We start from the raw sequence: 26,017 nt of genomic DNA, 5'->3' as shown, positions 1-26,017 counted from the left end.
CACACGTTTATCACAGAAAAGTTGTATCCACTCATATTTTTTAATATAACTAATTTTTGAGAGTGCTATTATCTTACTTTGCATTTTGAATAACTTTGAATAACTTTTCCATGGATTCATTAGTATTTTTCTCGCACCATGCCTGCATTTCGGTAGTTCTTAGGTCAATAATTGCCCATTGTAAACTTAATATACGTTATATTATGTGTCAATTCTAGCAGTCAAAATCCATCAGAATGTCAGAGTATTTCTTACAGATGCATTGTTGGAAGCTCACGTTTTGTCATAACTTTGTTAATTTTGCAGGTTCTAGCCAAGGTTTCTGTGTTTGTTGGCAACAAAACCTAAAAAGTATGGCTCAGAAAGACAGCACCAGCTCTTGTCATCAAGCAAACGCACCAAACTTTTTATCGCCTCAGCACTGGGCATCAACATCTTTTCAAAGTCCAATCAGTCATGATGTATTGAGTATATCGTCTTTGGTTCCTTCTACAGTCCTCACATTCATACCCCAGTATAAACCCACAACTAATGGAAACCCACATCCAGAAGATCTGCCCTTTTCTGATGAGACCCCAAAGCTGCAACCTCTTGAAGCATCACTTTCTAGTTCAGTGTCCTCAGAAGCCCAAGATCAAAAAAATGTGACGTCAGCGGCTCCTTGTAGTGATAATCCTCAAGAAGTTCAGCAGAGGATTCAAACAGATGGAGGTCCACTGCAGGACACATCAATAGGTATCATGTTTCCAAAAGAGCTACATGATGGAGTCCCAGGTATGGTAATAATTGAAGGTGTTACTTCAATGTACAGTTTTGATAATGTGCCAGGAAAAATCACACTTTGAAACATGGGGCCAACATGCTTTGCTCATAAATAACATTTCTATAAGTGCGAACCGTTGGAGTTACATGCAGTCTATAAACTTGGGGTGCAGCAGGCTTTATCTGTTGCTGTAACAGCCTCTCCTTTTCTGAGAAAGCATTTCATAAGATCTTTGAGCCCAGCTGACACAGGATCAGAAGTACACTTATAGTGAAATGTATGTGGTTGTATCAGGAATCGGGGTTCTGTGTAGGCCAGTGTATTCCTTCCACAAGCTTAAAAAAAATTACTTTATGGAGTTTCTTTTGTTCACAGGAGGCTGTAAATTGGCAACAAACTGTTCCTAAAATCCTGAAAGCATTTTAGAAAAATTTACACAAAGATTTTACAAAAATACCACCATGTCAGATACGGAAAGGTTTGGCATTTTAGAAGTACCCATTTATACTGTACCCATTTAGATTAGATGAAACTTTATTAATCCCTTCGGTGGGTTCCTCCGGGAAATTCAGTTTCCAGTAGCAGAAGTTGCATGTTACAGATACAATAAAGGGGAATGAGAGTAAGGATATAAGCATAAATATGCCATATATACACATATACACATATATAAATACAGAATATATAATAGGGATAAATAGGAATACCAGTGGATTGCACATTTGAGTGAGTCTATTGCAGGGTGATTATTGCACAGTCGAATATAAGAAAAAATATAGCGAATATTGCACAGTGAAAAAAAGCACTACAGCTCAGTTTCCCCTCCCTCTCTCCCCCCAACGAGGAGTTAAACAGTGTGATGGCATGTGGGACAAAGGAGTTTTTAGGTCTGTTGGTTCTTGACTTTGGGAGAAGCAACCTGTCCCTGAGTAGGCTCCTCTGATTATTTACGACCGTGTGCAGAGGATGTCCAGCATTGTCCATAACCTCCAGCAGTTAGCGTTAAACCTAAAAGTTAGATAAGCATATATTTTCAAAATGAAACTGAATGATCCAGCTTTACATTGATGCAATCAACAGTACTTGTGTTAGATGCTATTTACAGGTGAGGTGTAACTTTTTGTTTTATGGGAGAAAACTGATTTAAATCAAATATTATTAGCAAAGTGTGTGAATCCCAAAAGATGACTTATTGTAATTGAGATATTTAATTACCAGTGCACTGGTAATTAATTAATGTTTAATCAATCTTCACTTATATTTCTGTGGTAAATAGTCAAATCTCTTAGCCTTTGAGGATTGATTGAAGACAAACACATCTGAAATTTCTTCTTGCATACTCTGAACCCCTCCTGAGGAAGCAGCCTTAATGTGATTTTGAAAAATAGCACATATGTTTCTCACTTCAGCACCCGCTTCTATCCACAGTCATTTGGCAATTTACTATAACTTTGATGAGATACATAGATTTTCTAACACACAGACTGCTGAGGCAGCTGTTTAGATCCTCAGTAATAACATGTGAGCTATTGCTCCTGTGCAATCTTTTTTCTTTATCACTTTTTGACCTCAAAGTTGCCTTGGTGCCATTGTGCATGAAATAGTTTAAAGGTCTCCTACTGCGGTGACTGGAACTTTTCTCTTGGACTGCCTTTGGCAAATAGAAAGCAGGACAAGAAAAGAAAAGAAAGAAAAAAAGCAAAGAAAATAATAAAAGAAATAATAAGAATAAACATAAAAGAAAATTCATTTGTAATTTTAAATCTGCTTCATATTTGTCACTGATACTGTCAGTTGTATCGATGACTAATTATTTCTGCATCTATGCTATCTGTCATTAGCGTTTGGCAAGGCTGTAAATATATAATGCAACAAGTTCTTGCAATTAAACTTTAGAAATAAAAATGACATATCAGAGTACCATGCAGCATGTTAAACAGCTCGTTGCCTCTTTTTCCTACTCCATCAGCTGATCCTTTTATCTGATCATGATTCGCAAAGAATTATAAAGAATTCATCGCTTTGGTTTCAGTTTCTCATTTGTCTCACCTTCAGGCAGGCATAGTTGAAGATAAGCTCAGCTTATCAGCTTCTCCATTCTCTTCCATTTTAATTTAAGCGAAAAAACTTGTGGCAGACTTTTTCAGTCTCTATTTTTTACACTGTGCCGTCATCATAGTATTACAAATACACCACAGTAGGCGGCATTGCAGTGTTATATAGATGAAACAAGAAAATAGTTCCTTTGGAGAAAAAGCATAAATTATCTACTGGAGTTCATGATTTTGTTGCCAAAACGTTACCATTTGTTCCCCTGTCGATGCGAACGCAGCTTAGAGGTTTTCACATTTCACTAGTAGTAATCCATCTTGACTGTATCAGTGAAACACAAAATTGATTTCAAAGTTGTTGGGGGTTTTTTTGCCTTACTTATATTTCATGCAACTCACGCTTTACATATTATGGATGTGTTCTGTCCTCAGGATTTTGTCTGAGCAGAACTTTTGTCCCAGAGATGCATATTCACCTTCACACTGATCGCCCTTGACAACTGGTTTAAGGTTTATATCACACTTAAATAATAAACTATAAATAGTTTAACTGCTAAATACTGTAAATGTAGCCAAAACATATGGTTACACCACCTGTTTGCCGTATGTTCAAACCTATAATCACAGCTTTGAGCACAAGTGTTTTCTATCCTCGACCTTTATGCATCACTACATTAAGTTACACACAGAAGAATTTACACATGTAAGACAAGTAAAACAAATTCGACTGGCTGAACCAACATTTCAATAAATGTTTAATGATGATGGTTGTTTGTTCACAATAACAATACAACTCAAATTACAGAGAGTAGTTTTGCATAATAGCCAAATGGCACCAGATAGCTTATTAACATATGGTGGCACTGTTGCCTCACAGCAAAAAGATCCTGCATTTGAATCCACTGGCAGGTTCTGGGTGGAGTTTGCGCGTTCTCCCTGTGGCTGCATGGGTTTCCTCCAGCTGCCTCTTACAGTCCAAACACTTCCAAAGCTAACTGGTGTTTCTTAAATCGTATTTCTGAGTTAACCCTGTGATAGACTGGTGGCCTGCCTTTCACCCTGTGATAGCTAATATAGACTCCAGCCCCCTACAGCTCTCATTTGGATAAATTGTTAAGAAAATGTGCACGGTTATCATCTTTGGCTTGTTCTCACCTAAACTGCACCTATCTAAAATCTAAAAGGGATCTCCAAAATTCACACATTTGTCAAAGTATGATGATATGATAAAACCTCACAGTTAGTTTGGTTTACTACAACTGTCCCAGTCAATTAATAAAGATGATGAAGACAGGATGTCTTGGAGCTCAGAGCTCCTTGCAAAGTTTTAATATTTCTTGTTATTTCTTGTTTGTTTGCAGATGCAAGATCCCATGCCTGTACATCTAGTGACCTGTTAATGTTTGTGGGAATCTTTGTCACTATAAAAGTGATTATCGCTTCTGCTCTTTTAGGTAACCCACTCTGAAAAGCAAGGTACCTCCAGTACATCAATAGCACGTTGAATTCTAGTGTTTAACCTCCTAGGACCTGACGTCCACATATGTGGACATCACATTTTGGGTTATTTAGACTAAAATACTCAATTTTGCTCTACAAGGGCCTGATATCCTTTTACGAGGACATTATACTGCTACTGTTCTATCAAAATTTTAAACGAATATCCTCATATGTGGCTCTTATTTTTCTTAAAAACAAAAATAAGATTGAAAAAAATCTGGTAATTTTTTGTTTTTACATTCATCGGGCTCCAATATACCCAAATATCAAAGAGAAATTAAAAATGCATGCAGTAGAATATTTTGGGTCTTAGGAGGTTAAGAAACAAACCTTCTCATCATGCAGTTACCACTAATATTGCAAAAAGAAAATCTAAGTCTGCAGACTTTTTGCCAGATGCAAAAAGAATCAAAAACTTAGAATGTTCTACATCATAATATGCCACTTTAGTATAATAATTGTAATAAAACACCCAGTTATGTCATTCAGCCTTACTGCTTTCTGTAACACATCAGTGAGCATACATAATAGGTGTCTCTGATTACGATTAAATACAAATGAAATGAGAAAAAAAACCCAAGTTAATTAGTTCTGAACATTCACTATGCCAGTTATTAAATCCTCTATGAAGCCTCCTTCTGGGAAATAAATTACATTGTTGGAAAAAGTGAAACCAAAATGCAAAGATAGAGTAAAATGGTTTGCTGAGGTTCCAAATTTGAAACCAGCAGCTATTAAGACTGATCTCAGTGTGAGGAGTTTTTAATGTTAATGTTTCACTACCCACTTGAGACATTGTACTGTGTCATCTGAATGTTTTTTCTCTCTCTTCAAATTAGTTAAGTTCTTGCTGTTTCCCTCTGAGGTGGGTGAATCACCTCCTCTCTGTGGTGGGAAAGGGAGCTGCACTGTCCCAACCCAGAGGCCCGTTCTGTCCAAGAATCCAGTGAACCAGACAGGAAATATGACTGCAGGTAAAGAATTTAAATTTCATAGTAACTAATGCATTTTGTCTCCAAAGCTCCAAGGATGGCAATCTTCACTGCCACTCCAATTTACTGCTCATCTCTCAAACAAAAGATGTTACTTACATATCCATCAAGCATCTGGCAATTATGGCTGTGCTTTTCTAAGTCTTTCCACAGAATAGGTTTTACTAGAATATTACCATAATAATTTCTCACATTAAACACCTTATATTCTTAAAATTAATTAAACCACCTTTATGGTCATCTTATTTTTTTTTCAAAAAGAGCTTTTGCATTTTTTTTTTGCACTCATTGTCTGTTTGCTTGATTTCGTGTTCTTCATCTCATATCCAGACTGCTCAGTTCTGGTCAGCAATGGTCAGCGTATTGTTGGAGGAACCTTAGCTACAAAGAACGAGTGGGCCTGGCAAGTCAGCATGCAGTGGAGGGGAAGACACGTCTGTGGTGGTGCCATCATCTCTCCTCGTTGGGTGATCACTGCAGCACACTGCTTTGTTGAGTAAGAGAGACACGAGGAATGACAAGAAAGAAGTGTTTACGAGTTCAGTTACTGGTACAGTCAGTTAGCAAAGGCTGTAGTCACGACCACCTGCTCAGTCCGAGGTAACACCGTGTTCCTGTTATGTTCAAGTCAAAAGCAGGTAAAGGGTGAAGTAAAAACTTTTTGCACCTTTTTGCACCTTCTGCAGCAGAGCAGAGCTCCATCTGTGATGTGATCACATCACAGATGGAGCTCTCTGTTCCCCGTGAGTGTTCATCTTGGATTATGAGCAATGGGTGCGGATTTTTTGAGCACAACTACAAACCAAAAGCAGCTCCTAATGTTTGCAAGGCTAAAGTGAAAATAGAAATACATGTAATTTGGCGATGGCTGAGGCCTAAACCGTGATTGTAATAATGCTGGAGGTTGTATGATATTATGAAAAACCATTGAAAAACAAAACTGTGAAAATTAGTGGGCACACACACCGCTTCTTAAACCGAACTCTATCTACTAACTTTTCTGTCACTCTTCTGCAGTAATAACATGCTTCAAGTAGCTGACTGGACGGTTGTGGCAGGCACTGTAAGCATTGCACACAACTCTCTGGGGCAACACTACAGGGCACTGCAGATCCTCTACCACCCTGGCTTTAAGGTTATGCACAATGACTATGACGTGGGACTGCTGCGCACCATAATTGACATGGACATGACGAGTAAGTAAGAGACAGATTGCGCTATCATTCATCAGGGCAACGAAAACCACATCATTTGTTTTTCTTTACGCTGAATGAATGCTGGAGTCTAGTAACTTGTTGAATGTATGTAAACTAGCCAAATTTATGTCACACAAGACAAACAGACAATGTTTCACTGTCTCTTTTTATAACTGTATTTACTTACATTTGAATCATGAAAAGAACTTAATGTGACTTGATGCACATTTAAATTTTATTATGATTAAGATCAGGACAGATCAAGAAGTGTAATCCCTTTTGGGCTTGAGGGGGAGATTAGGGGCACTTACATCACTGCACTAATCATTGCAATCGCTGTCATATTGCCAAAACAAATATTTAATTTTTACCAAAACTTAAAACAATAAAGAAAGAACGAACTAAACACCTAACAAAATCAAAATCGTCAGAAGTGAAACTTACTTTTAAGTCAAGAGAAAAACATGTATTACAATCATAAACGTGGGTGGGAGGAAAAAGGAAATATGTGATTTCATAACCACGAGAGAGAGCTAACCTTTATCACTTTACTGCTGCTCTTTGTAGGTGGGGTCCGACCGGTCTGTTTACCCAGTCCAACCGAGTCCTTTCCTGATGGATCAGACTGCTGGATCACAGGCTGGGGATACGTAAATGAAAACACAGGTGCACTGCACTGAAAGACAGATACTTTTGCTACAGTTTGTGATCTTAACAACTGAGCTAAAAGAACGTGATTTGATAACGCAAGTATAATTTAAGTTGGAGCTTCAAATAGCTTCAAAAACTCACAATCATAGTTTCAGAGTTGGAAACTGTAGGGCAAAAACTTTTTAAAGAGCCATATTTGTCAGTACAGTATCCTCATTGAAGCTAAGACGTTAGACTTAATTACTAGATAAAAAAAATATATATAAGTGTAATCATTCATTATCTTTTGAACTGTGTAACATTTCCACTAGTCACCTTCAAGTAACCCTTTCTACTTATTTTCATTCACTTTTTGCTGCTGATTTTTTCATTTCATTTTCTGTCAGGCTATGTGTCAGAAGAGTTAAGGCAGGCTCATGTTAAGGTAATAGCTCAATCCATCTGCTACGACTTGAGTGTCTATGGTCTCTTCATAACTCCTCGAATGATTTGCGCTGGGAGCATGGATGGAGGGGTTGACTCTTGCCAGGTACACACCCACAGAGATGAAATCTCCTCTCCACAAACCTAGCACAGGTTCATGAAGAATATAAAATATATTTTACAATCTATATACTTTTACAATATACTTTACAATCTATCAAGAGTTGTGTTTCTCCCATTTGATGTTCACAAATTTTGTTTGTGAAATGATTTTCTCTTAAGGGAGACAGTGGTGGACCACTTGTGTGTAAGACATCTAAAGGGGATTGGAAGCTGGCAGGCGTGGTGAGTTGGGGAGAGGGATGCGCACGGCCTAATAAACCAGGCGTCTACAGCAGAGTAACTGAATTGCTTCAGTGGATTGAACGTTACATAGACATACAGGTATGGGAAGCACTTTTCCTCACCGCTTGTAAATGTAAAACCTATCTTTATCTGTCGCTCTGTTTCGGAGTCAAAGTTCTGTTAGTTTATTTACTGCATCTGTGTCACAGTCTATCTAAAAATGCTTTTCTATTTTCATTTTGAACTACAACCCTTGACAGATAAGCAGTTTGGCTATATAGCAGATAATAAAACTTCAGCAGTAAAGAAGAAAAAAACTTAACGGTTAAATGTTAAATCCTGTTGAAGGTTATAGAACCAACATTTCAATACATATTAGTTCTTTAAAGGATGGAGGCAAACTAGATGCATTAGTAAAAGAATACATCAGTAAAATGCAGGAAATGTGATTACTTTTAATACCCTGCAGGACTTTTCATAGCCAAAATGCACTATAACACATTAATGTCATTTGCGAAATATACAATAAAGTTTTTAAATTGTCCTTGTTTTAATATTTTTTGTTGCAGTATTAAGCAGAGGATTCGGCCGAGACCACCACAGCTGTTTCTGCAACACCTTAAAATCTGACAATGCGATAACTGACAATAAAGATCGACTTGCATCTATCTGCCTATCAGTGTTGTTCATTCTACGATAGCGTGCACTGTCACTGTTGTCAGTTATAGAAATATAGAAACACTATTATCTGTAGTAGAAATTTTATCTGTAGTAGAAATTTACTGCCAGTAATGATACATTTGTAAACGTTTATCAGGACTGACATGAAAGTATAGCTGACAAAACAACAAATAAATCAAAGTGAAAATGGGATTGTATTCCTGTCTGATCGCGGCTGCTGACCACAAATTTTAACAGTTATTACAGCGCATGGCGCCTCTTTAGTGTCTAAGTGCGCCAATTTAAGTGCTGGTGTATAGATTACTGTGACTTGACAGGTTCAAGGTACACTAGATGAAAATGACCTGATAACCTATGTTAGCTAAATTTGAAGTACTGATAAACTGTGGAACCAAGCAGTTTCTGATATTTTTCCTTTGATTGTATAAAATAAATATTAGTACTAAATACTAGTATGACTAGTAAGACTAGATGAACAAGATATTATAAATAAAACCAATTATTCATTATTTCAAAACAAATGAATATTAATTAAGTTTTGAAAACCTATATTATGTTTTCAATGGGTTTCTCACACTCTTTAAGTGTGTTCAGTGGCCTTATAACAGGAGTTGCAAACTCATTAGAGTCTATGGGCCATATGTAGCCAACTACTTGCCAAAATTAATCCAAAAGTACATCAGCAGCTCGTTCGGGAGTTCAGGAGCTTGCCTCAGTTAAGGTCAATGATTGATCGTTCATCAAGTGGGAAAAAGAGTTCCGAGGCAAAAACCACAGCTGACCAAAAACCCTCCCAAAAAACATCTTGAATATCTCCAAGACTTTTGTGAAAATGTTCTGTCAACCGTTGAGACAAATTTGGAGTTTTTGGAAGGTTCAAATCCCATTACATCTGACAGAAACCTCAACAACATTTCATAAAAACAACATCATAGCAACAGTCATACGTGGTGGTGGTGGTAGCTTGATGATATGGGACTGTTTTACTACTTTAGCACCTGGAGAACTTCCAGTATTCATGAACAATGAATTCTGCTCTCTCCCAAAAGATCCTAAAGGAATCATTTCGTGCCCTGAAGATCAAAGGCATTTGAGTTATGATCGGGCAATAATCGGAAACAGCAAGTCTGATTGGCCTAGTCACTGTCTGGACTTTGATGCTTTGATATGACTTTGAACCAGCCCTTCATGCTTAAGCACTTTCTGCAGCAATTCTTTAAAGAAGAGAGGGCCAAAACTCCTCTATGGTGATATAAAAGAGTCATTTCCAGTTATCATAAACGCTTGATTGCATTTCTTGCTGCCAATGAAATCATCAGTTAAACATGCATTTTGTATTTACTTGCATGGTCTTAGTATCAAAATTTGTTTGAGGATCTGAAACATGCAAGTTAGACTTAAAAAAAAACGACAAAGGGAGCAAATACTGTTTTCATGTAGCTCATCACAAAGCTTTTATTTGGTTGTTTGTTTTCCATCCGTATTACTCCACTAAAGCGGATGACTGAGCGTTTTATACAAGGTTGTGTTTGGACGATGTTTACTTGCCTGACAGCGTAAATGTCACGTAGGCCGCTGCTATGTTGTTGTGTACATTGCCAGGCCCCTCATTCCAGGGCGCATGCGTCTCACTGAGGACGGCGAAGACGGTACTCAGCTGTGCAGGAAGTTAGCCGGCAGCTTCACTTACCCATAAACCCATATTTACCGCTTAATAAGAAACAAGTTGGCACGGCTCCAGCCCGTAAAAGCAGCTAGTGACAGTGGAGCTTCCAAACGACACTGAAGTCCTTGTGTTGTTTTTTCCAAGGACTGATTGACAGTCAGTGTGATAAGCGGCAGGTAACACAGAGTTCATAGTGCTACTACCCACGGTCTCTCTTTGCGGAACCTACGCGTACGTGCGGTAGTGTTGCCCGCTATCAAGAGGTTCAAATCAGGACACATCGGCGACTATGTGTTCGGTAATAAGCAGAGTGAAGCCCGTTCAGCGGGCCCTGGCTTCGACGCTACGGCTCAGGACAAACGCTGACGGCTTGAATTACGCGGCAGCCCAGAGCAGGCGCTTCTGCCCCGGCTTTATCACTGGAGCTCAGCCGCTATGGGTAACCAGCAGATCCTACTGCGCCAGGATAGCAACGACGGATGGACTCCTCTTCAGACAGGTAGGTTATAGATGATTATACCTTGCCATTTTGCGCCCGTTTGGATCCTCCTGCCTTCAGGAAGAAAACGACATTTTCTTTAGGATTTTTTGCAACCGTCTTTACGGCGTTAAGTAGGAAGTGAGTTAGCATTTAGCTCATTGTTATATTTCTGATAAGGAGCATTTAATTTTAGTTCTTTTAATGCGCAACCAAGTTAGGTTGTTGGATGAATTATGTGGATCATTTTCGAGTCAAACAACCCTTTAAGTTGATCTATGCGCAGTTTTGTTTCGGATACTAAAACTTGACAGCTAATCTTTCAGGGGCATTTGTATGACCCCTGAATGCTTCCTGACACAGTTGATAAGGATGTTTTTATATGATAACAAGTTGCCCTATATTATAATCTGTTCTTTCTTTCAGTTTTTTGGTCTCTTACAAACATTGTCTATGAATGAGTGTGTAACCCTTGTTACCCTTGCGCTATTGTTTTTATTTATTACTGAGTCACACCTGTGTACTCACCTTTTTTTCCCTCCTCCCCCCTTTAGTTGTTTGAAGTGGAGAGCAGCACGTACACCTACCTGCTGGCAGACGCAGACACCAAGGAGGCTGTCATCATTGATCCTGTGCTGGAGACCATTGACAGGGACCTGAAATTCGTAAGCGAACTTGGACTCAAACTGACAGTGGCAGGTATCTACCTTCCCAAAGTTGAGTTAAAACATAACAACCTAAGAAAATGTGCTCCATCTTCCTAACCCTGACACTAAGATGCATTTTCAGATCAGCCCTACTTAAAGCTTGAATGAACTTTATGAAAACATACTTCATTATTACCCTTGGGGCCAAAATAAATATAGTACTGGACTTGTTTCCCTCTTTAAACGTCTGTTTTCTGGGGGAAATTGAAATTGAGTCTCTGTCCCTGAGCCAATATACGTTAATGTGTATTTATATACATACATATATACATGCACGTATGTATGTATATATTATATTATATTATAATAATACCTAAGAGTAAATATTATGAAATGATTTTGCAGTGATCTGTGTTCCACTGACTCTTCTTATATGCAGATTAAAATATACAGTAATCTTGACTCGCATTCAAACTTTCTTTTTATTTTTTTAAGTTAACACCCACTGCCATGCAGACCACATAACAAGTACTGGCCTAATGAAGAAAAGACTTGCTGGTCTGAAGAGTGCCATCTCCAAATTCAGTGGTGCATCTGCTGATATCCACCTAAAAGAGGGAGACAAGATCCCCTTTGGAAGACACGTATGGTGAAAAAAAAGTTCTTTTTTTATGATGGAGTGTTTGTAAGTGTTGCATACCTGTTTGGTTATGTTTGCTTTATAAAACTAATTTAACATGACACTTGTCTTTTCTCTTCTTTAGTCTTTGACTGTGAGAGAGACACCAGGACACACTGATGGGTGTATAACGCTGGTAACTGGGGATCAGACTATGGCTTTCACTGGTGACGCTCTTCTCATTAGAGGCTGTGGCAGGACAGACTTCCAGCAGGGTACGCATGCTCTTTTGGCTTTATGCTTGTTTTTGTTCATTTTCATTTGTAGTGTTTCTGTATGAACACAAGGGGGCAGTATTACAGCCATTGCCTTTAGCAGTTTTCTAAGTTTTCTCTCATTTCTTAAGGTTGTGCCAAAAGGCTCTACCAGTCAATCCAGGAGAAAATCTACACCCTGCCTGACCACTGCCTCATCTACCCAGCACATGACTACTTAGGTTGGCTGAAACACATGCAGACACACATTTATGTATTTTATAGAGTCATTAGTGTGAATGTTTTTATGTAATACAGATTTTCAGCTTGTGCTTAAAAGCACTGAAAATGTAAAGCTATTAATTTCCCACTAATGGGAGCTGGAACAGATGTTGTATACATGTTGTTTTTATAGTGCATCTTTTGTGTGTCAGAAGCATGTTTCTGTATAAATGTTTTCATTGACCAGATTTAACATGTGACAAAAATCAGGACCACGAAGACTAAAGATGTCACACTGGTCTGCATCTGTTTTTGTGTTTCAGGTCAGACGGTTTCTACAGTGGGCGAGGAGCGCAAGTTTAACCCACGCTTGACTAAGAGCATGGAGGAGTTTGTGAAGATCATGAACAACCTGAACCTCCCTAAGCCTAATAAAATAGGTATTTAACAATAGTATCTACAGCCTTTCACTATCCATGTCATCTCCACATTTCTAGTTCTTGTGCCTATGAGACGTCACCACAGGTTTTACGTGCTGGGCGTCACATTTACTATAAACATTTTTTCCTTGTTCTGTTGCAGATATTTCAGTGCCTGCCAATCTGGTTTGTGGACTGCACCATGTTTGAATGTTCTGCACGAAAGACGATACTAATGACATCATTGCCCAGTGATAGACATTCTGTGTCTGTTTAGCAGAATTAATCAAACTACTTGCCATAAAGTGCTTTATTGTGGTTCTGTGTCTAAATCTAAATGGTATATTTTAATTGCTGTTATCATTTATAGTGCAGCTACTGATCAATTGTACTTGGAATAAATCTGCTTCTATTTTGGATATTCAAAATAATTAATATCTGTATTTGAGGAGAGAACAGTAATGGTACCCTTTGTTAACTGTGTAAAGTTAAAAGTAAGTTGACCTTATTCAGATTTGTTATTATGTGTAAATTTGGGGAGGAAGAGGAAAGCTTGGATAGGATTGTTACACTGAAGGTTCAGTTTAGTATTTGTGAATGCTTAAAAGGTACAATTGTGTCGTGTAGTCAAGGCCTCACACACTCACAGTACCACAAGCAGTGGCCTCTTTTAATAGCAGGAAAATAAAACTTATGCTGTTTGCATTTAAAATCAATAACAGCTAAGATGTTACTGCACAACATGTCATAGCATTATGAGCTCACATGTTCCTTTTATATGTTGAAAATGATGATTATTATTTACTCTCTAGCTCTAAAAGAAGGAATCAGACTGCAGTGACCCATGCATGCTGTTCTTGTATTTAACAGATCCTCAGCCAGTAAGACGGGTTTGTTTTAGAGTGCTTCCCTTTGACTCAGCCACACAAATTTGCAGCTGTGTGACAATTTGAGCCTGAGGTTTTTGGAGGCCAGAATCAAAATGTTCATAAGCAAGTGATTTCATGTGAATATAACTTTTTACTATTGCCTTTTATTAAGAGAGCACCACATCAGTTGCATGTATCAATTCTGGTTCTCTCCTCATGGGGGAACACTACCTGCCAGGTTAACTCAGACTTTTTATGTCTTTTGCTGCTATGGATGAAGCCCTGTGGTGATGATGGTTTGAGCCTGAAAACCCGAGTGAATATGGATGTCTCATGTTCACCAAAGACTGTCATTAAATAAATTCCAAGTTGAATGAACATGGTGTAGAGCTGTATTTCAATCCTCAAACAGCCTGCTCAGTAAACGCCTCTCTCTACTGTACATTCAAAGTGTCTTGAATGCAACATTGCACGTGCTTTTGAGTACCGGTAGCATATTGTAAAATCTAGGATTCAGTATTGTGTCTGTGTAATCTAAAATAAAAGTCACATTATCTCTGCTTGACCCAGAGCATGCTATTTGTGGTCAAGTTCACAATCAGTGAATAGCTAAAAAAAACAAGATGTACTGATACGAGCATTATTAAATGGATGGTTGTGGTTGTTCCCAATAAAACGGCGAGCCGCAGTGGTCTGTGACCTTGAGTGACTTTGCATTAAAATTAGTTTAATTAGAGAGCCATTATAAGGAGAAGTGTGACTGAAAAATGTATATGGGGAAAAAGCTGTAACAGCAAAGATACTTCTCTAAGTCTAACTTTTATAAAAGTAAAACACTTAAAAGTGTTTAAATTCTTCTTCATCTTATTATCAGTAATATTATTAACAATAATTTTATTGATGATGATCATAAAGATAGTGTGCAGTACGTGATGTTCTTCCTTTTTATCATGATGACTTCTGAAAATTATTCTAATTTGGGGGCGTTACCAAGGCAGGTAGGCAGGTATGTAGGTAGGCAGGTAGGTGTGGTTAGGGTTTTAAATAGTCATGCTTTACACAGCAACCCAGAGTTTGTGTTTCTGTCCCAATTAAAACGCTGCCGGTTACCAGCTGCTCATACTGTGCAAGGATGGCAATGGTAAAGGGACTCCTCTTCAGACAGGTATGTTCACATCATATTTGGATGTTCTGCACTTGTTTAAAACGATCTGTCCTGAAAAAAGAAATATTGTTCAAAATTGTTGAGTTTAGATTAACCAGTTTACATAATGGTGGAAGATGTGTTTATATATTCTACTAAAGTGGAAGTAGGAGTGCAGAAAACAAAATATAAAAAGTTTGTTTGTCTAAAAAGCAATAGCATCACTATAAAGTACCTTAAGTGAAAGAAAACCTGCTCAAATTACCCACTTCAGAGATGCATATCATATTGTTAATATGTTTGATATTTTAAGTTGATGAAAGAACAAATCTGAATTACTTGATGCTCTGCATCTTAATCTAAAATAGAAATTATTTGTTGATTAATAATTTATATCCCTGCCATATAACTAATGCTAATAGCTTCTGAATAAATGTGGTGGAGTACAAAGTGCAATACTTTATTTCAAGCTTCGTATGAAAATGTCTCTCTTTGGCTACCGTAGACACACAAAGCACACGTTATCTATAAACACAAGTGAGGAGAAATGATAATAATGTAACCTTTACTACCGCTCCCATTTACTGTTAGTTATTGCTGTTTACTGCTTTGTGCTTCCCCTCCAACATTTAGCTGTTTGAGTCTGAGAGCTCCACATATACCTACCTGCTGGCAGACGCAGACACCAAGGAGGCTGTCATCATTGATCCTGTGCTGGAGACCATTGACAGGGACCTGAAATTCGTAAGCGAACTTGGACTCAAACTGACAGTGGCAGGTAACTACATAAATTAACACAGAATCCCATCTTTCTCAGCCTGTAAATACAAATTAGGAGCAGCATAAATATTTTACCTGGTTCAGAAATGATTGTTTATTTCTGACCCAAAAACGTTGTTAAGTGTAGGTAATGCTATTTGTATGAAAGGACTCCTGCTAGTGTAATACATATATCTTTCCGAATTGGAAATACACTTACCAGCCACTTCATTGGATACACCTATTTAATACACATATTTAAAAACAGTGCATTTACGCATGTAGACATCATTAAGATATCCTCCTGAAGTTCAGTCCAAGCATCAGAAAAGAGGAAAGGTGATTCAAAGAAACTTGACGCATATGGGCTTCGGCAGCAGACGAGCACACTGTGTGCCAGTCCTGTCAGCTAAGAACATAAACCAAGACTATAATTTGCACCAAAATTGGACAATGGAAAACTGGAACAAACCTTGCTGTGGCATTTGAGTGTTTAGTTCAGGATTCGGCATAAACGACATGAATCAAACGACCTATTATTATTATTATTATGAAAAGACCTGTTATTAAAAGTTCAGGCTGCTGGTGATGGTGGTATAGTAGTGTGGGTGATATTTTCTTGACACACTTTCGGCCCGTTACTACCAACTAAGCATCGTTTATACCCCACAGCCTACCTGAGTTACTGATGTCGATCTTTTTGTGATCACAGTGTACCTATTTTCTGATGGCTGCTTCAATCACCATAATAACGCAAGTCACAAAGTCTGGTTTCTGTACTCAAATGGCCTCCAGAGTCACACAGCCTTAATTCAATAGACTGTGGTGAAAGGGAGATTAGCGTCATGGATGTGTAGCTGACAAATCTGCAGTAACAGTGGGATGTTGTCATGCCTACATGCTACATGGACCAAAATCTCTAACACTTAGTTGAATCTGTGTGACGAGGAATCAAAGGTGTTCTGAAAAGGAAAAAAGTGTCCAACCCCCTACTCGCTAAACTGATTGGAGGGTGTACCACAAGTCTCAATTATATTCCAGCTTTATATTGACCTACATTATCTTTATTTTGCTGATAGTTAACACCCACTGCCATGCAGACCACATAACAAGCACAGGACCAATGAAGAAAAGAGTACCTGGACTGAAGAGTGCCATTTCCAAACTTAGTGGTGCATCTGCTGATATCCACTTAACAGAGGGAGACAAGATCCCCTTTGGAAGACACGTAAAAAGAAAAAAACATTATTTGTTCGCAATATCGTGTGCGTACAGTTATTTTGTAAATACCTAAAACCTTTTGTTGCATTTGCTTGATAAAACCTATTTAATTATCATGCCTTGACATTCTTCTTTTCCTTCCTTTAGTGCCTGATTGTGAGAGAGACACCAGGACACACTGATGGGTGTATAACGCTGGTAACTGGGGATCAGACTATGGCTTTCACTGGTGATGCTCTCCTCATTAGAGGCTGTGGCAGGACAGACTTCCAGCAGGGTACACATACTCTTTTGGCTTTATGCTTGTGTTTTTGTTCATTTTGCGTTTCTATGATTTTTATTCTTGTTGGAAAAGGGGGGAGTACAGTATCAGTTTTCCTTTGCAGTTGTCTAACCTTTGCCTTATTTTCTTAAGGTTGTGCCAAAAGGCTTTACAAGTCAGTCCATGAGAAGATCTTCACCCTGCCTGATGAGTGCCTCCTCTACCCAGCACATGACTACTTAGGTTGGCTGAAAACACATCCCCAAATATTTATACATGTTACAAAGTCACTGAAGGGAATGGTTTATATAGTACTATTGTGTAGCAGTATGCATTACATCATATATAAAAGCATAGCAAAATTAAATTCATTAGTTTTCTGCTGACAGGAGTCGGTACAGGTGCTCTGCAATCTGTATAGTATGTTCTGTTTTTAGGTTTTTACAGGGCAGTTGTTGTGCGCCAGCTCCATTTTTTCTAGCTCTGAAATGGACTGGAAACATGTCCAGGGTGTAGCATCTGGCTGATACACTGGTCTCCATCTGTTTTGTGTTTCAGGTCGGATGGCTTCGTCAGTCGGCGAGGAGCGCAAGTTTAATCCACGCCTAACAAAGACCATGGAGGAGTTTGCAGATATCATGAACAACCTGAACCTGCCCAATCCCAAAAAAATGGGTAAGAAAAAAATAAACTATCATATTTACAGTTCTGCAACCAACTATGTTTTCCAGTAAAAAGCACTTTATTTATTTTTTTTATTTTTTTGCAGCAACTGCAGTGCCTGCTAATCTGGTTTGTGGACTGCAAGACTAAATGTGTAGACTGAATGTGCTCCACAAGAGGATAATAATGAAAACACATAATTGTAATAATTGTAGAGTAATTAACATTTGCATCTCTATTTTGTGGGACATTAGTCAAAATGTTTACTATAAAGTGATTTTTAATGATTCTGTATGGTATATATAAGGTATATACTTGAATTGCTATTTCAATACATTTTAAATGTATCTATGTAAGAAAAAGTTTCTTGAATGTAAGCAAATTTTTCAGATGATTTGTTATGAATTACTTATGAGCAGGAAAGTTCATATACGAACATTCTCCTCAAGGTTAGGTTAGTAATCATGAAAGCTTCTGTGCAGGAAAAGGCTTTTTTGCATAGCAGGACATAAAAGCTTACTATAAAAACTTTGTAACTTGGTTTAGATTCTGTTAAATAAATAATGACACTGAATCAGTCGTGTTGTGTTGATCATCTGAGGTTATATTTCATCTACTTTCATGAACTGTTAGAGATCAGATAATTATAATGTGATATGTAAAAGCTTAGAATTGAAAGGTGGTGTACTTTTTCATGTATTTCAGTTGGATTCCAATCATTAAGTAATTTAGGAAAAAAAACTATATTAATGTTATTTTTTAGTTACTATCATTTTGTTTTTCATAGCAACCGTTCCCCACAGATATGTGGTGATGCCACACTTTCTCAGTTTAATGCTCATGATGGCTCATCCAATGGGTGTGTGTGAAGGAGTTTTAAAACAAAGTTGTTATTGTGTAAATGGCACCACATTTTATAGACCTTTAAAATAAAATCACATAAATATTAAAATCAGCCTTCAACAAATGTTTTAGAGTCTCTTTCATGCAAACTTGCTGATAGGCACACATATCTACAATACTAAAAGAAAACGACTCTCTTGGACTTTCTGGATTTAATGAACTATTCCGTGGCTACCTTACTGGTTCCTGTTATGACTACTATTGTGTCTATACTATTAACAGGGTCTGTTAAAGTCTTTTAAAATAAAATCCATTTAATTATTATTATTAATATTATTTCAGGGCAGCACGGTGGCACGGTGGTTAGCACTGTTGCCGCACAGCAAGAGGTCCTGAGTTCAATTCAGTTTGCATGTTCTCCCCGTGTTTGCGTGGGTTCTCTCCGGGTACTCCGGCTTCCCCCCGCCGTCCCGCCCCTCTCCTTCCTGTGCAGCTGGCAGCAGCCGCACCTCGTAAATGGAGGGCACCTCGTCGCAAATGGGCAATGCAAGACCGATCGGTGCCCATGCAATCCCCAAAATGCGCTGACATAATGTCGGGGCAGCGTGGGTGCGAGCAACTTTTTTTTGCCGATGCTATGATGCCGCCCCCACCACGCTTCCGCCCTGGGCAATGGCCCATGTCGCCCATATCGAAACCAGCCAATGTTAGGGAAGTAGGTAAGTAGGTAGGTGGGTGTGGTCACTGATCCACGATTGTTGTTGGGTGTGGCTTGTTGACATTCCTGGGACGACTCAGGACAAATGCAGGGGACTCGAATTAGGAAACAAAACAGATGCGTCTGTCCCGGTTGAAGCACTGTTTTTCAGACGCTACGGGTTACCAGCAGATCGCACTGAGCCAGGATGGCAAAGACGGAAGGGCTCCTCTTCAGACAGGTAGTCTGTCGGCATATTTTGATGGCTTGCTCCTGTTTGTTTACAACCATACGTGGTAACGAAGAGGCAAGAGTACTTGTAGTTTTTTTGTACCACCGGTTGTGGGAAGTGAGCTCGGTAGCTTTAGCCGTTAGCATCTTGTTTTCTGTCTATGAAGTTCCTTTCTGCATTAGTTCCTTTAAAGTTCAGGTGGGTTTTTGTGCTCAGCTGTCTATCCAAACAAATTTTGGATTTTCAGACTCTTGTGTGGTGTCCTGTATCCTGATAAAAGTGGTATTACAAGGAAATGACGGCTGAGCAAAAGTCCCAAAAGTTTTGAAGTTTCTTTTTCATAATTGCTAAACGAAATGCGTTAGATGTACTTAAATAAAAGTAGCGCAGCTACAGTGTAAAGTATACATGAGATATATAAATCACTTAATGACCCCTTTAAAAACCACATTTACTATTGCTTTATGTTACTGTTTCTGGTCCTGCTTTGAAGCAGTGTGATCTGAATGACTTTATAAACCGCTTTTAATCTGTAGTAAGTGACAAAAATTAGTAGCAGGTTTATGATTCATATAGCTACACTATTACTACTACCTATATCTGCAAAACAGCAAAGTATGTGTCTTCAAAAAAGTAGCTTTGCATGGGAATGCTTAATGAAGTATACCTCATGTGCATGCATCATGTGATGAAAATTGCTGTGTTACATGACCCTACATTTTTTTCATTCTAATATTTGAAACCAGCTGATAAATTGATCACATGCCATCTTTAAAAAAAGGCATTTCAAGAAAGAAAACTCCTGCTTGTTTAACAATTGTTCAAGTTGTTGTGTGATATGCCCAGACACATCACAATGAGGAAGTATATCAGTAAGTGATTCTGTCGCCAACTGCAATTTCCTTTTGAGGTGGTCATAAACGCAGAATTAATGGGTAACTTGGTAAATGTTTAAGAAGTAAACATTTTGCATTGATTACTGAGATACTCACCAGACCCTATACGGAGGCCTGCTTGTTGAACAAACACAAATATCTAATTGGCTAATCACATGGCAGCAGCTCAGTGCATTTAGGTATGTAGATCGTCAAGATGACCTGCTTAAGTTAAAACCGAGCATTAAAATGTGGAAGAAAGGTGATTTAAGTGTCTTTAAATGTGGCAGACAAGCTTATGTGAAAGTTACAGAAACGGCTGATTTAAATGGATTGCCCTACAAAACCATCGATTAAAAGAATTTGTTAAACACCACAGCCTGCCTGAGTTATGTTGCTGATCATTATCCATCCATCTTTGACGACAGCATACCCATACTTGGATGGTTGCCTTCAGCAGGATAACGCTGCATGTCACAAAGTTCATATCATCTTAAACTGGTTTCTTGAACATGAAAATCAGCTTACTGTACTCAGGTAAACTCCATAGTCACCAGATGTCAATGCAGTAGAGCACCTTTGGGATAGGAGATTCGAATCTCAGATGTGCAGCCAACAAATCTGCAGTAATTATGTGATGATATCATGTCAGTGTGGTGCAATATATCTCTAACACCTTACTGAGTCTATGCCAGAAAGGATTCAGGCAGTTTTTAAGCCAAAAGGGGGTGTTACTAGCAAGATATACCTAATAAAGTGACTGTTGACTGTAGTTCATACCGTGATCTGTTCTGTCTCTTATTATCTTTTGTTGTGTCAGACACACCCTGTCTAAGTATGGTGAGGACACGATGTTTACTGTGCCTTTCCTGTTATTATTTATTGCTGAATCACACCTGTGCTTTGTTCACTGTTCTGTTTTCTTTTTCATTTAGCTGTTTGAGTCAGAGAGCAGCACGTACACCTACCTGCTTGCAGACATGAACACCAAGGAGGCTGTCATCATTGATCCTGTGCTGGAGACCATTGACCGGGACCTGAAGCTCATAAAGGAACTTGGACTCAGTCTAACAGTGGCAGGTATCTACCTTCCCAGGGTAGAGTTAAACGATAAATTATGACAGTTGTATGAAATGTTTGTCCTATCTTCTCCATGTTGTAAATACATTTACATTAGGGGCAACATAAATGTAATATTAGACTAATCTGTATGGCAGTGAGCAAGAAATAACTGTGTGTCCGTTCCTTGCCCCGTGACCGTTGTTTAGTGTAGACAATAGCAGACAAGGCTGCGGGGATATGTCTAAAAATAATAATTAAAAAAGGCCGAATTTAAAGCATACACTGACTGGACAGTTTATTAGATACACATTGCTAGTACTATGTCTGAATCCTTTTAGCTTTCAGAACTGCCTTAATTCTTCATGGGATAGATTCAACAAGGTGCTGAAAACATACCTCAGAGATGTTAATCTGTATTTACATGATAAGATCACGCAGTTGCTGCAGATTTGTCAGCGGTACATCCATGATCTCCACCACATCTTCCACATAACTTGCTTGTAATGAGTGGTGGACAAGCCCATGTGACACGATCAACCGTATTGCATTCAAAGTCACCTAAATCACCTTTGGTCGTCACTGTGATGCTCAGTCTGAATTCCAGTAAGTTGGCTTGAATATGCCTAGATATCGAAACACATTAATTTTCTGCCATGTGATTGGCTGCTTGAGTATTAGCGATAACGAGCGATGAAACCAGTGTGCTTAATAAACTGGACATTGACTGTCTCGCCTATATACACATTGCATAAGTTTATACCAAGAATCAATATTAAATCTTTCAATTGGTGATAAATGCAGTGATTTTTCTGGTAGTTAACACCCACTGCCACGCAGACCACATAACAAGCACTGGCCTGATGAAGCAAAGAGTGGCTGGACTGAAGAGTGCCATCTCCAAGTTCAGTGGTGCCACTGCTGACATCCACTTAACAGAGGGAGACAATATCCCCTTTGGAAGACACGTAAGAAGAAAACCACTCTTTGTTTATAATAGTGTTTGTAGGTGTTGTATACAGTTGCTTGATAAAACTGATTTGACATGCTTTGATTTGATACCTGTTTGGTTTTGTTTGCTTGATAAAACTGATTTAACATGACACTTGTCTTTTCTCTTCTTTAGTCTCTGACTGTGAAAGAGACACCAGGACACACTGATGGGTGTATAACCCTGGTAACTGGGGATCAGAGCATGGCTTTCACTGGTGACGCTCTCCTCATTAGAGGCTGTGGAAGGACAGACTTCCAGCAGGGTATGCATGCACTCTTTTGTGGTTCTTCTAAATGAACACAAGGGGGCAGTGTTTCATATGTTTTCCATTGCAATTGTCTGATTTATAGCTATTCTTCTAAAGGTTGTGCCAAAAAGCTCTACCATTCAGTCCATGAGAAGATCTTCACCCTGCCTGATGAGTGCCTCATCTACCCAGCACATGATTACTTAGGTTGGCTAAAAACACACATTCACACGCAAATGTTTGTAAATGTGTATTGCGTATCTTAAGAGTCACTGATGTGAATAATTTAGAACAGCACAGATTTGAAGCTCAGCCACATCGGCCATTAGTTTCCCACTCATAGGAACTGGTACAGATGTAGTATATATATTGTTTTTACAGTGCATGTGTTGTGTGTCAGAAGCATGTTGTTTCTTTGTAAATATTTTAATTGTTCAGATTTAACATCTGGCAGAATTTAGAACTACAAAAACTAAAACTGTCATGCTGGTCTGCATCTAATTTTGCATTTTAGGTCAGACGGTTTCTACAGTGGGCGAGGAGCGCAAGTATAACCCACGCTTGACTAAGAGCATGGAGGAGTTTGTGGAGATCATGAACAACCTGAACCTCCCTAAGCCTAAAAAAATAGGTATGAAAGACAGTGGCATCAGGATTTCAGCCAACAACCACCTCTGTCTGCTAGTAAACACAATTCTTAAGTCATGTCCTAAAGAAGATGGTTTTGCACTGGTTTGGCTACATCAAATGTCACATTTACTAAAAACACATTTTCCATCTACTTTTGCAGATATTTCAGTGCCTGCTAATCTAGTTTGTGGAGTGCACAGCATTTGAATGGATGAAAAAGGCTTCTACTAAAGTCCTGAGCACCACCACAAAATGATTGATATTTACATTTTAATCGAAATTGCTTATCTCAGAGTGCTCTATTGTGGTTCCCTGTGTAAATGTAAAAGTTAATTTTTGAACTGTTGTGATCATTTTTTGTTAAGCTACTTACAGTATATTTAAAAATTTATATTTATATTTATTTTAGCTGTTTATGAATGCATTTTAAAAACGGTAATAGTATACTTTGTTAATGGTGTAAAGTTGTTTACATTTTTATGTAAGTAGTTCATTCAGCTGTGTTATTGTGAATTGGGAAGGAAATTTATGAGCAGGAAAACTGGGGTAGGAATGTTCCATTCAAGGTTTGATTTAGTATTCATGAATGCTTAACTGGGACAAATGAGTTCTTCCACATGGCCTTTTCAGTGGTTCCGGTCTCCCCTAGCCAAGGATACGCAGGCATGCACACACACTCTTTCAGTCTTGTGTAGGCAATGGCTTTTTTGCATAGCAGGGAACTAAAACTACACTATTTGCATTCACAATCAATAAAGGCAAGTTTTCCTTGCACAATGTGCCATTGCAATCTGTTTGTGATCTCATAAGTTCCTTTAGATGTCCAACAGGAATTTGATTTTTTTTTTAATGTTTCTTATGATCAAAGGAAGGTACAAAAAAGTGAGCTCATGCCAGGATTCAGAACTGCTTCCAGATTTTCCAATGACTGTGCAAGCTGTTCTCATAGTTAACAGATCATCAGCCCGCAAGACAGGTTTGTTTGGGCGTGCTGCCCTCTGACTCAGTCACAGAAACTTCTACATGTGGGAGTTAGCTGTGTGATCATCTGAGGATTGATCCTGAGCCTCTGGGGGCCTGAGTCAAAATGTTTTCAAGTGCCCGCACTTGTTTGAGGAACTTCCACAATTAACAGATTATTTGTAAAGATGAATCATTATTGTTGATACATCTGGCATTTCTAAGTGGTTTGGCACTTTTAATCTCCAGTAGTCTGAAAAACATACGAATGCTCCATACTCAAAGACCGTCATTAAACAAAACAGAGTTCAAGATAAATGAAAATTGTGTTCTACTGTATTTGTATTCTCAAATAGCCTGCTAAAAAAAGACACAACCATCCTGGTAAAATGAACAATTGGAATCTACCATGTTTCCCAAGTCTCTTGTATACAACATTATACATGCTTTGAGTAGCATTATGGAAAATTTAGTCACATCTGCAGGGAATAATAGTCAAAATGTATGTCTGACCATTTTTTAAATACCTCTACATTATGTAAGTGCAATTAAATCACATGAATAGCCCTTAAACTTTTCTTAATAATACAACAATAATATCCCAAAGAGCACTATTTCTAGTCCAGCATGATTCTGCAGAGCCGTCTGTTTACAAAGAGATAACCTAAACAAGATGCACTGATATAGAATTATGAAGCATGTGTGATGTTTAAGGTTGTGCCATCAATCCAGATTAAATGCTATAGTAGCCTGTTACTAACACAGTAAAAACTATCTGATGAGTTGAACCAGAGACATATAGAGGTATAAGAAGAGGAGACATGGCACTCAAGTTAAATCTAAAAGAAGTTAAACTGCCACTTTTGTATAGTTTTCATGGTGATTAATGACATTAAGATGAATTTAAACCAGTGCTTCAAAATAAGCATCCAGGTAAGTTACTAAAAGTTCTTTGGTTTTACACAGTGAATTGCACAGGTCTAAAACATGAGGACAACAGTGCACTCCTATCAGCAGGAAACTGAAAAATCTAAACAGCAAATGGATTATTATTTATTAGGGGTGCAACAATACTCGTATCGATATTGAACCGTTTGATACAGTGCTTTCGGTTCGGTACGCATATGTATCGAACAATACAATTTTCTTTATTTATTTTATCAACTTTTCTTCTGACGATGCTGTCTGTGTTGAGCGCTCAGTGGATCTGCGTTTGACTACTCCGCCTAGGCTGCACTGTCGAGTGCAGAGCCACTCAGCGCAGTGCAAGCTAGCAAGACAGAAGCTAAGCTCGTTGCAACATGGTAACTGCCTCAACGCTAGCCGAAATTGAACCTCCCCCACCCTCATTCAGATCTGGCCTTTGGGACTATCTTGGTTTTCATGTGAAGCATGACCCTGATGGTAAGCGCGTCATGGACAAAAGCAAAACAGTATATCGGATGTGCCACGCAATGCGCAATTGGTGGGAAGTAGTGCGTTAGCGCAGTTAGCTTGTTAACGTGTTGCCGTCCAGCCCCACGCACGGGGCGATCCGCGGTAACTTGTTAACGGAGATTTGCTGCGTTATGGCGTTAACGTCATTTCAACGAGATTAACGCTGACAGCACTAGTGGGAACACAAAGAATATGACTGCACATTTACACCGACATCA

The 26,017-nt window shown here is 38.5% G+C and overlaps 4 protein-coding genes across 4 annotated transcripts; all 4 read left to right on the top strand.

Annotated features, from left to right (window-relative positions):
- The first annotated feature begins 353 nt into the window (after positions 1-353).
- Positions 354-10,298, top strand: LOC146622682 (uncharacterized). The gene is made up of 9 exons (XM_085364899.1): positions 354-774; positions 4,176-4,268; positions 5,154-5,288; positions 5,637-5,802; positions 6,324-6,502; positions 7,070-7,168; positions 7,540-7,682; positions 7,859-8,020; positions 10,158-10,298. The coding sequence occupies exons 1-9, from the start codon at positions 354-356 to the stop codon at positions 10,296-10,298; spliced, it is 1,539 nt and encodes a 512-aa protein (XP_085221025.1).
- On the top strand, positions 10,229-14,198 carry LOC146622681 (persulfide dioxygenase ETHE1, mitochondrial-like). Its single transcript, XM_085366345.1, has 7 exons — positions 10,229-10,767; positions 11,301-11,445; positions 11,889-12,037; positions 12,158-12,287; positions 12,419-12,508; positions 12,812-12,928; positions 13,071-14,198. Exons 1-7 carry the CDS (start codon positions 10,558-10,560, stop codon positions 13,115-13,117), a joined length of 888 nt encoding a protein of 295 aa, XP_085222471.1. The 5' UTR covers positions 10,229-10,557; the 3' UTR covers positions 13,118-14,198.
- A 674-nt stretch (positions 14,199-14,872) lies between these two features.
- Positions 14,873-17,975, top strand: LOC146622680 (persulfide dioxygenase ETHE1, mitochondrial-like). The gene is made up of 7 exons (XM_085366348.1): positions 14,873-14,941; positions 15,554-15,698; positions 16,759-16,907; positions 17,048-17,177; positions 17,316-17,405; positions 17,721-17,837; positions 17,932-17,975. The coding sequence occupies exons 1-7, from the start codon at positions 14,909-14,911 to the stop codon at positions 17,973-17,975; spliced, it is 708 nt and encodes a 235-aa protein (XP_085222474.1). The 5' UTR covers positions 14,873-14,908.
- Positions 17,976-19,573: 1,598 nt separating this feature from the next.
- LOC146622679 (persulfide dioxygenase ETHE1, mitochondrial-like) lies at positions 19,574-23,640 on the top strand. The gene is made up of 7 exons (XM_085364898.1): positions 19,574-19,606; positions 21,408-21,552; positions 22,351-22,499; positions 22,658-22,787; positions 22,890-22,979; positions 23,287-23,403; positions 23,563-23,640. Exons 1-7 carry the CDS (start codon positions 19,574-19,576, stop codon positions 23,607-23,609), a joined length of 711 nt encoding a protein of 236 aa, XP_085221024.1. The 3' UTR covers positions 23,610-23,640.
- Positions 23,641-26,017: the final 2,377 nt, after the last annotated feature.

Source organism: Diplotaxodon limnothrissa, linkage group LG11, assembly GCF_057381915.1.
Source record: "Diplotaxodon limnothrissa isolate DT_005_m linkage group LG11, D_limnothrissa_male_GT1.1, whole genome shotgun sequence".
Classification (NCBI taxonomy): domain Eukaryota; kingdom Metazoa; phylum Chordata; class Actinopteri; order Cichliformes; family Cichlidae; genus Diplotaxodon; species Diplotaxodon limnothrissa.
The sequence above is the reverse complement of the archived record's forward strand: the minus strand, read 5'-3'. Positions and strand labels throughout refer to the sequence as shown.